General features: G+C 32.1%; 1 protein-coding gene across 1 annotated transcript; it reads right to left on the reverse strand.

The window, feature by feature from the left end:
* Positions 1 to 2,149: 2,149 nt before the first annotated feature.
* On the reverse strand, positions 2,150 to 4,195 carry LOC143070760 (beta-1,3-galactosyltransferase brn-like). The gene has a single exon (XM_076244923.1). It carries the CDS (start codon positions 4,006 to 4,008, stop codon positions 2,938 to 2,940), a length of 1,071 nt encoding a protein of 356 aa, XP_076101038.1. The 5' UTR covers positions 4,009 to 4,195; the 3' UTR covers positions 2,150 to 2,937.
* Positions 4,196 to 11,183: the final 6,988 nt, after the last annotated feature.

An 11,183-nucleotide genomic window follows, 5' to 3' on the forward strand; every position in this document is an offset into this window, starting at 1 on the left:
TTCCATGTTTCGGACGAAATTTTTGACCTTTAGGAATGCTTACCCAGAAATTCTTTGCCCTCTCGTTGTAGTACTATCCAATAGCTATTTATTAGAGCAAAGTCTATAATTCCTAGCCATACAGAACAGCCAAGGCAATGGGTTGGAAATGTGAGTTATGAAGTTGTATTGTCGATATACCATGAACAAATCTATTTTACATCAAAATTCTATATTTTTAGTCGTTGATATGAGTTTTGAAAATCGCAAATGTTGGTTAAACATGCGTTAATACGAATCACTTCCTGGACTTAATAGATTATACTTTATTTGAATCGTCGTCATGATTTTTTTATTGTAAATGTTAATTACAAAATCGTAAATATGAGTTAGAAATCTACAAACTATAGTTAGAATTTTGTTAATGAGATATAAAAATCTTTGATTTTCTATATAAATCTTGTTTTCGAACAAATAATGTCAATAACTATGATTTTAAAGAAAAACAAAATTGTCGCTCAAGTAGTTTTCCAAACGCAATTGCAGGATGACGAATTGCAGGATAGCTTTTCATAAAAAGAATTGCAGGATGATAATTGCTGGATAGCTTGACACTAGTCAATTTAATACCAGATAGATATTTAGTTCTTTGAGAAAATATGAGCCCTTTTGTTCAAACAAATATATTTATTATAACTTATATTGATCCCTCATAAAACATGTAAAAGGAATATTTATAACATTAAGGGGTTGCCCCCAAACTGATTACGACTTAGATGTAGAATTGTCTCATTGTCAGTCACACATACAAAGACCAGATTTAATTATTTCTTGGTGAACAGGGAAAAAATACTTCAGAAATTAAGGAAATGTTAAAGTACAAGTGATAAATCCAGTTTTAAAATTGTCAAAACCTACTATTTTATGTTTTCAAAAAAAAATTATAATCGCTCGCCTTTACTTTTCAAGCTTCGCCTCAAAAATTTGCAAATTAAATATTTTGTTATCAAAATTTTCAAATCGCTCGCTCGCCCAAAATTTTGGAGTCCAAAAATCCGTAGAACCAGGAATTAAATTGGTGTGGCCGTAAATAAAAGGTGTACTTGGCAATTCATCTGTCTCATAACCTGATAATGCTAGTATGAAGAAGTCATACCGTGCATGTATTTTGTATTTTATTTAAGGCCACCCTTATGTATTTTTCTTGCTCTACGGACATTTGCACTCCAGAAATTTAGACGAGCGAACAATTAGAAAAGTTTATAAACAAAATAATAAAATTTGCAAATGTTTTATGCGAAGCATGAAAACTTAAGGAAAATTAATTTGCAAATTGTTTAGACGAAGCATAAAAACTTAAATCAAGCAATTATATTTTTTTTGTAAACATTTGATTAGATTTGTTATGTTTAAACGCCATTTTTAAGTACCGCTTTAGGGCTATTTTGTGGCGGCCAGTTTTTATTGGTAGAGGAAGACGGAGTCCCCGGAGAAACCCACCGACCTTCGATAGGAAAACTGACGATCCTAGTCAATTAAGAAAGGAGTCGATTGCACCCACACGAGCGGGGTTCGAACTCACAACCTCAGTGTTGACTCGCTAGGGATTACAGTAGTATCTAATTAGACCAGTCGGCAACCGAGGCCCCATCAACATAAAATTATAGTTTCTGACAATATTGATCAAAACAAGATGGTATGAAACTTGATTTACAACTTATACGTTGACATTTCTACAATTCAATTATCAACTGCCCAAGTGTTTTTTTTCTGTTCATCAATATATGTAATGCCCCACTTTTAATTGCAGCATAATTATTACTGTAACTTTCTGAGGACAGCATATCTTGATCTCAATAATTGAATAATATATTATTATTTCACCTGCATAAAATGATCTTCCCTCCACCGGAATTGACTTATAAATAGCGACACTATGTGTGTCTTGCAAGAGGCCGGAAATGCTCATCAATCTGGAACTTCTGAATTCATACAAAGTTTTTTGGGTTCGTGCTGTTCTTTGGTTGAGAACCCCCTTTTAAAAAATGGATGAATCCACCCCTCTTTGAAATGTAACAATTTATAAATAAATTATTTATCTTATTTAATATCAAGCTAAATTATTATTTGACAACACTCATTGCAAGTGGAAGTACACCCACAAAATATACGACAATTAATCTTTTTACGACATTGATTGTTATTAAAATTGCCGCGACTGAAAGTGCGATATCGCAGTTTAATTATTAAAATAAACGGCCTTTTGAATTGTGTGTTAAATTATTATCGTTCATTCGTCAATAAATCATCACCGTGAGTGTTTCGTGCGTTCATCATTCATCCTTCTTTCTTCACTTTTCGTTAATCTGCCGTGTAATGCTGATCTCTCATCGTGCGTTATTCGTGGATTGTTAATTAATCATTTACTTGTCGTGCATTCACCGTGCTTGTATCGTTTGGTTTGTGCGTGTATAGTGCGTGTGGTCAGTTTTAATATTAGATGGTTATATTCTATCAATTGATTTTGATAATAGTAATTTGCTGTACACTTTATCAAATTGACAAAACGTTAGTTGAATTTAAAGATGATAATACTACTATTTTATTCCTTCACAAGTTGTGTTCATATTTAGCAGGTACTTTATCATCAACAAAGATGCAATGTACAAAATTTTGCATGTTTCATAATATCATTGGACGTATTTTTGATAAAGAAAAATAAGTATGAAAATTTCAATTACAGTGGACTTCTGAGCGAAGGCTTTAGTTGCTTTTTTTTCTTTTTCAACCTGATTTGACCAACTTAAACTTGATTTCAAAATTAAATTCTACTTTATCACATACTACGAAATGTTTACAGTCAGATCTGAATGTATATGAATTCCATTCAAAAATTTAAGTAAATATTCTAAACAAATGACCAATTCAAAATCAATGTTTTACCTTCGGTTATCGGTATCATGATTCGTATAGCTGTTGTTTATTAAGATCCGTGAACGAATTTATAGAAATTGTAGCTAGAAAGACATCCCAGGCTTTTAAAAGTTGTCGATGGTCTCTATAGCCATGAGATGCAAACACATTTTTCAGTCGCAAAGGTGGAGTATACGAAAGATCAAATCGTTTCTCCTTTTGCAATGGAATGTCCAGTTTCATAGCCACTATTCCAAGGTAAACATCGTCTATATGAATGTATTTTACATACGGGAATGCTGTTTTCAATAACTTAGCTATAGTCATCGATATAAGTATAGCGCCGCCAGCATGATAGGTCGGGAAATAATTATACGGATATTCCTCTCGACTTAGGTACCACTTCGAAGATTTATTCCTAAATGGCTGCTCATTTTTAATGATAAAACCTGAAAAAAGTTTCGTTTTCAGAGAAGTAGGTATTGTTTTTAAATACTCATGTATTTTGAAAATGTTAGCGAAAAAGTCATCATCTACGAAGAACAGAAACTGAGTATTGATACAATGATCTACCGCGTACTGGTAAGCCATAGCTGTTTTGTTCATATTGTTATCGTAAATGTCAAAAAAATTTCCCTGTAACACATCTTTGTATGTATAAGATTCTAAATCAATCATTTTCTGAACAACACTGTAATGTCCTAGAAGATATATAACTTTTATATGAGTGTGTGAAATATTCCCCCATGTTTGTCTTATCGCTAATCGTTGAGCAATATTCGCCGCATATGATTTCACAAGCACTAACAAGAATTCTGGTCCTTTATGCATGTCACACATATTCAATGGTTTATGAATATATTTGATATTGGTTGGATTAACTATTTGCTCGGTAGTTGATCCATTTGTATAAATATCGCGAACGATGTCTTGTAAATAGTTTTTCGAAAGAGAGCAATATATGCAATTATGATGAATCATTTTTACAGGTTGCTTGAATGAAATAAAACATATAAAACACAATGAAACACATATTGTCATCAGTAAAGTTCTATATATTCGATCGACAAGAAAACAATGGTGTCGTAATAACCTCTGCCAAGCAATCCCAATCATGTTTTTTTTTCTCACTTTTATGCTGCAAAAGAGAAGAAATAAGTTAGTAATGTCATTCGAGTTTTGGTATTGGTTATGAATCTGAAAGTCACTTTGGTATGTTTTGGTTCACATTCATTACATTATGCAAGCAGATACTTCTTTTTGTTGTTAAACACGTCTTATTTAACATGGAAACGAACCATTTTGATGAAATAGTAAGTGTTGGCATACCATATCTTATAGTGCGGTGACAGAAGTGTAAAAAGTCGTCTAGATCGCGAGTTTAATCTCCCCAAATAACACACGGCTAAAAATGGTCTTAACTTAAAGACAAATATTTCTTCTTTAGTTTTTGCCCTGTCGTCAGAATTTCGTACGGTCACATTTTTCTAAAAAGTCGTTTTAATGACTAGTAGTATATTGGAGAGTTTCAACCCCCCTTTTTCAAAATGAAAAATTGTGTACGTTTGCTTACATTTAATTGAAATAGTTTTTCCTGAAGCCATTTTTATATGTCAAAATATTCTATTAAGTATTTTATTTTCTTCTGATCTATAAAATTTGCGAAGTTTGGACTGTTTAAAAATTAAGGTAATTTAATTGCAAATTCAGACACAAACTTTAGTTTCTTCTTCATATTAGTAATACAAATTATCCCATAATATTTTAAGCATAACGTATTTCATAAAACTAATAAGTGATAAAAATTTCGGAACTAAAATATGAAAAAAAACATAAGAAATCAATGGAAAAAGAATGGACTAAAAACTTCAATTTCAACACGGAACTCAATCACTTGCCTTCCGTCACATTTTGTGTATTAGTCAACAATTTGCTCTCAACTGATATATTAAATTACTACCTTTTTCGCTATTATATACACATATTTTCAATTAAAGTGCACTTATATGCCACATACTTTGTTTGTATATGTTTATATTCTATGTTTTTTTGTTATAAAACATCAAATATACTTTGTCAGAAAAGTCTTATTGTAAAATCAAAATAATTGACGGATAGTTTCAGTAAATATTCCGTGATATGTCAAGTCCGTTGCAACTTGCTCCAATAAGTCCAAAGAAAAGACAAAAGTCGTTCAATTTTATGCAGTGCTTAATATGCAAAAAAAAGCAAACTCGACTGGAATTTTGAGTCAATTTACCCATATAGGGAAGTCGATTTTTGTATCTGCATCGAATAAAAAATTGGATGAGGTGAACATCAAGATGTTTCATACACAGGCACTTATTTCTGTCAATATGGGTTTACTATCCATACCCGTACGGAAAATCACCCTTGTGATTTTCCGTACGGGTATGGATAGTAAACCCCATATTGACAGAAACAAGTGCCTGTGATTTCATGCGATAGCTGTTAATTCGAAGAACTCCGTGCAGGCAGTTTATCATCGTTCATGCTACAAAAGTTACACAAGTTAACATATTTGTGCCCCCTTTTAGAGCGAGGAAGCTTCTTATCTGATATTTAATGACGACATACAATTATTGGACTGTTGTCCCTCAGTTTCGAGTATTTGTATGCGTTCTAGAATGCAGTCGTTCAACTGGAGCGCTTGTATATTTTGTTGCAACAAAACATTTTAGAAACATCAAAAACTACTCAAGTTTGAATCAGATGAGCGTATGAAGATTGTTTTATCCGTGTCAGATAAAGTTAAAATTGAAATAGTTTTTCCGTCCATCTTTTAAACTTCAAGCACTCTGTCATTTTGGTTGCATTACAAATCATTTGCTAAAAACGAAAAAAGACCCCAAAAAATCCAAACCCGTGGAAGCAGATATCTCAGATCACGATACTGCTTTTACTAATTTTATGTTGGCTATTGACAACGATTTAATGGTCATTCCTCATGACACCGTTACTTGATAAATATAGATCTTTTCTTCCGACTGACTCTAATTTAAAATATTCTACTCGTAACATGCGGTCTAAACTTAATGATTTCTATAGAAATTCAGTTGTCAAACAACTTCAACAAGTTCAAGGCAAATATAACATAATATATAGTAGCAAAATAACTATTTGAGATGCCATATCAGCTGCTAGGCAATTGAAAACTGACCTCAAAATCTCAATGTCAACGGTTATAGACACAAATAACGGACAGATATTTCATTCCGCTGCAAGTATACTTAGAAAACACATCGAAACTCTAAAGAAGAATACCCAACTTCGGATGAATTGTCTCTTCCTTCTTCAATTCAGTCAATGCCTTCGTATTTATTACAATTCGTTTCATAGTTACTTGATGAAACTGCATACAGCCAAGACTATTCTCAGGAAATGGCACCAGAGAAATTGCGTAAATGCTAAGCAGTTGTTAAGGTAGCACAATACAAAGATTTTATAACTCCAACTCCCAAGTTTTAAAATGCTGTAACTTTTTTAATAATGCTTGAAAATTTATAAAAGTGGTAGTTTTGGATAGCTAACAGATCACTCTTTCAAATAAATGCAATGTTAGTATTATGCAACAATTATGTAACCAATTATAATGTTAACTGTGTCTAAAATATTTTTCACCAAATTTCCACTTTCAAATGAAATTAGCTTCTGCATAGGTATCCCTAGAGGGATGATTTTATTATATGTTATTCCTATGGCCATTATCTACAAAAGGGTGTCTCAGATTTCAGATAGAATGAATAGAACAAATTTTACACCTAATTGAACATTGTCTTCTTTTATGTGGTTAGGATGTCTACACTAATTAGAGATTTATGAGAGAATGGAACATCATAGAGACAATCTGAGACACTCTTTTGAAGCCCATTATGTGTTGATTAAGATTCCGTTAAAAATTTCTGTATAGTTAAAGAGATGATAAAGCTAAATTCATTCAAGTGAACGTACCCAGATTTTGCCACTAATTACATAATAATTGATTACATAATGATTGCATAATAAAAATATTGCAACCATTTAAAAGAGTAATCTTTTATCTATCTATATATACCTCTTTTATTATTTTCTATGCATACATAAGAAAGTAACAGCATTTTAAAGGTTAGTGATTGGAAGTAAAAAAATCTTTGTATTGTGCTACCTTAAGTCAATCGTTTGTGTGGCCAATTTTGTTTTACTCTTTTTCATTTAGGATTGGTTTTACAAATGTACCATGAGTTTGGTTCAAAACACTTTGTTGAAACATTGAATGCCAATGGATTTTATGCTTCTTAAAGTAAAGTGCGACGCTATCTAATGTGTTGCCAACCATGAAAATAAGCGAATTCAAGATAGTGCGTACATCTCGTATATTTGTTTCCTCAGCATCCTTGCAGACACGCATATGGATGTCATCACACCTTCCTAAACCCCCTTTTAGATCTCTGTTAAATCTTGGATGAATTGATAGGGATGGTTTGAAGCTGGTATTTTTTTAGGAACAAATGTCTTCGGACTTCCTACAATACCTTGTCTATACTTGTAAAAAAAATCAAAATAACGTGTTTGCTTTGAGCAGAACCTTTCATGTGTCTTGTCATGTCTTGTGACGGTTGATGAAAAATGAAGATGATGAAGATAATGGTTGATTTGGTAAAAAGCTTGTTGCACTGATACACCCAGGTTAGGGGAGTGTTGGCGCATCCTTAGAAAAGTTAAACCCCGCCACATTCTGTATGTGTCAGTTTCAAGTCACGAGACGGTAATGCAGTGTTTGTCGTTTGTTTCTATATACTATATTTGTGTGTTTCATATTTATTTTGTACATTAATCGGGCCGTTAGATTTTTCGTTTGTTTTACATTATTTATTTCGGGAATTGAAGACTATGCAGTATGAATTTTACTCATTGTTAAAGCCCGTACGGGACCTATAATTGTAAGTTAATGTATGTCTCATTTGCAATCATATCACATCTTCTTTTTTTATATGGAATACTTTTGAAGTTTGTGGTACGTTGCAATGAAAAAAGGGGGGATACAGGTACAAACCCTATAATGTAATAGATTTTAACCAGAGTAAAATACACAACAACAGATAATACTATGGAAGCAATAATAATTGTGAAAAACCCAAAAGCAACGAGTAGTCTATAAAAAAAACCTGAAGTATCCGCAAATTCAATTTTAGGTCCTATTTGACTGTAGTGTTCTATTGCTTTGGTTTGATACCTCACCCTATATGATAGTTTAAAAAATAATTTTAAAGTATTGTCCTGCATGACACTTGATGTTTACCTGAAATTGAAATTTGTCAGAAGGTTAAGGTGCTCTAAACAATTTATAGGTTGAAAACTTGATTTTTGAAGTTTTGTTTATAAAACGTCGTTTTATGAATTTTTTTGATAAAAAAATCTCAATGATTAAGGTTTATGTATAGTAACAAACATTACTAAAGCCAAAACAGTATCATTCGTATTTAGGTAGAGTTTAGAAATATAAAAAAATGTCAAAATTGAAACCCTCTCAAATTTTCACAGATTTTTACATATGACCTTTGACCTCAATTTAAAAAAAATGTGACCATATCAAGTCTTGACGACAGGCATATTATTATAGAACACGATTTCCTCTTTCCAATAATATATTATATAGGTGTGTGTTCGGTGGGGAGATTAAATTCAAAAAAATCTGCCTTCAGTCACCGCACTATTATTTGTTTATGTTGTTGTCGTTAACGTGAAAAAAATGTTCTCTCCGTAATACATCTGTCTATGTATAAGATTGCAAATAAATCATTTTCCAAACAACAGCATAATATTAAAGAACATATAGAACTTTATTTGAGGATGTAAAATAATTATCGTAAGATATGTTCTATCAACTGACTTTAACAGTTTAAATACTTTGTACACTTTATACAATTGTCAAAACGGTAGTAAAATGTAATTACGATAATGGTGCAAGTTATGTTTATATTAAACCGGTACTCGAAAACTGATTTCACATTACCATTTACGGCCCCAGGAAAGTAATTTTGCACCTGGCAATTGATTTATCTAGAACGTACAAGGTTTATGAGTTTCATAAATGTATATCTATAACCAAACAAATTCTACAATTCCATCGATTCAAAACTGATATAACACAGCACTGTTTGTGATTATGTACATACTCATGGAATAATTGACAAAGAATGAAAGACAAAAATCAGAGTATCTTTTACCAAACTATTGCTAATAACTTAAAATTTACTTAGGAAATCAGTTTGTTAATCTAGACAATTATGTATTTTCCGTTTTACTTTAAGATACCATGTTGTTACATTTGATCAATACGGCTATCCTTTTTGCCGTGTATAGACCAATAAGATTTATTCAAATTATTAGTTTTCTACACTTTTTTATTTTGATTTAGGTCTTTCAACTTTTCTGTATAAAGACCAACTGATAATCAGGTCTTTTCACTTTTTTATGGAAAACCTACTGACTTTGTACTTATTTTCTATTTGTTACTCCAAATTTGTTTCTTATGTATTTTGTTTCTTTCGTAAGATATTGCTTCTTTGTTTGGTATATGTTAATGCACTCTTGGAACTGAAAACGCTTAACCGAACACTTTTTTGTATGAGTTGTAATGGTTTATTTTGTTATCTCTAATCCTTTGCAACAGTAAAAGAACATGTCAAATATAATTGTGACCTAAGTGATCTTGAGACTCTATATACAAGTTATTTCTCTATATGTGTTTGATATAAGGCCACACCAATTTAATTTTTTGTTCTATGAACTTTTCGACTCCAGAAATTTCGACGAGCGAGCGATTTGTAAATTTTAATAACAAAAGAATTAAACTACAATTTTGTTAGGGGAACCTTTAAAGCTTAAGATGAGCGATTATATTTGTTTTTAACATAAAATCATAGGTTCTGTTAATATTGATCAAAACAAGATGGAATGAAACTTGATTTGCCACTTATACTTTGACATTTCTTAAATTTATTTATCAACTGTTGGCGTTTTTTCTGTTCACCCAGATATGCAATGCCCACTGTTAATTGTATCATGTTTATGACTTCTTGTATTACTGTTACTAGCAACACGGTATTTGTCTTGCAAGAGGAAAGAAATGCTCATCCTGCGGGAACATCTGAATTCAGCCTCCAGTTTTTGGGATTCGCGCTTGTCGTTGGTTAGTGTCCTTTTTAGTTTGTTGTGTTATATGTTGGTTGTCTTCGTCTCCGTTGTTTTTTTTTTGTTTTCATTTTTGAAGTTAGTCTTTTTGGCACTTTGTATATATATATATACATGAAATTTGGTAAAAGTGCCAATGAGACAACACTCCATCCAAAGCACAATAATTTAAAAGTAAACAAGTCAAAGTATGGCTTTCAACATAGAACCTTGGTTTAAACCGTACAGCAAGCTATCAAGGCCCCACAAATTACTAGTGTAAAACAGGAAAACAAACGGTATTATCTATGATATACAGTATATACGAGAAACACGCATGAACCATACTAACAAACGACAATGACTGAACAACAGGATCCTGAATTAGAACAGGGATTAAATGTGCCACCGGCAAAATATATTGCAGTGAAGGCACTATTAGTTACATAGTGTGCTAGTGACCTTATACGGTATATATGGGGTCAGTAAATTCCATATGGGGTGCGAGCGAAGCTCGAATCCTCATATGGAATTTACTTACCCCATATATACCGTATTACGTCACTAGCACACTATGTAACGAATTTATCTTACCGACTATCTTAACGTGTAAAATTTAGACTAGTGACCTATCAAAATGAGCAAGTTTTCAATACAGTTAGCAAAACATGATTAAGAAACTACTTCCTTTGATCCTACAAAAACAGATGCCAACAATGGCAACTTGCTATATTCAAATGTGTTTTATGAATTTATTTCACTCTATCACCACTTTCTTCGTCTGTTGAAACCTTTAAGATTTTTTCTCAGTATCCTTTTGTTTTCCTAAAAGGACGTAACACAACTACTAACCGTGTATGAAATAAGCCCCGCCTCCTTATCACCTTATATGGAATATAAAGGGACGCAACTCAACTACTAACCGTGTATGAAATAAGCCCCGCCTCCCAACTAACCTAATATTAAATATACACGATTTCCACGAGGACGATTTTAACCAATCATATTCCCAGAAATGTATAGGAGGTAAGATAATTTTTCTTCTCCTTATTCTTACAACAAAGATTGACATGATTTTGTGAACGATCATCCAGACTTTATAACGAAATCTGTGTTAA

Source organism: Mytilus galloprovincialis, chromosome 1 (genome assembly GCF_965363235.1).
Source record: "Mytilus galloprovincialis chromosome 1, xbMytGall1.hap1.1, whole genome shotgun sequence".
Lineage (NCBI taxonomy): Eukaryota > Metazoa > Mollusca > Bivalvia > Mytilida > Mytilidae > Mytilus > Mytilus galloprovincialis.

Excerpts from the sequence above, each read along its gene's own strand:
- LOC143070760 (XM_076244923.1), bottom strand. The coding sequence starts at position 4,008 with ATGATTGGGATTGCTTGGCAGAGGTTATTACGACACCATTGTTTTCTT.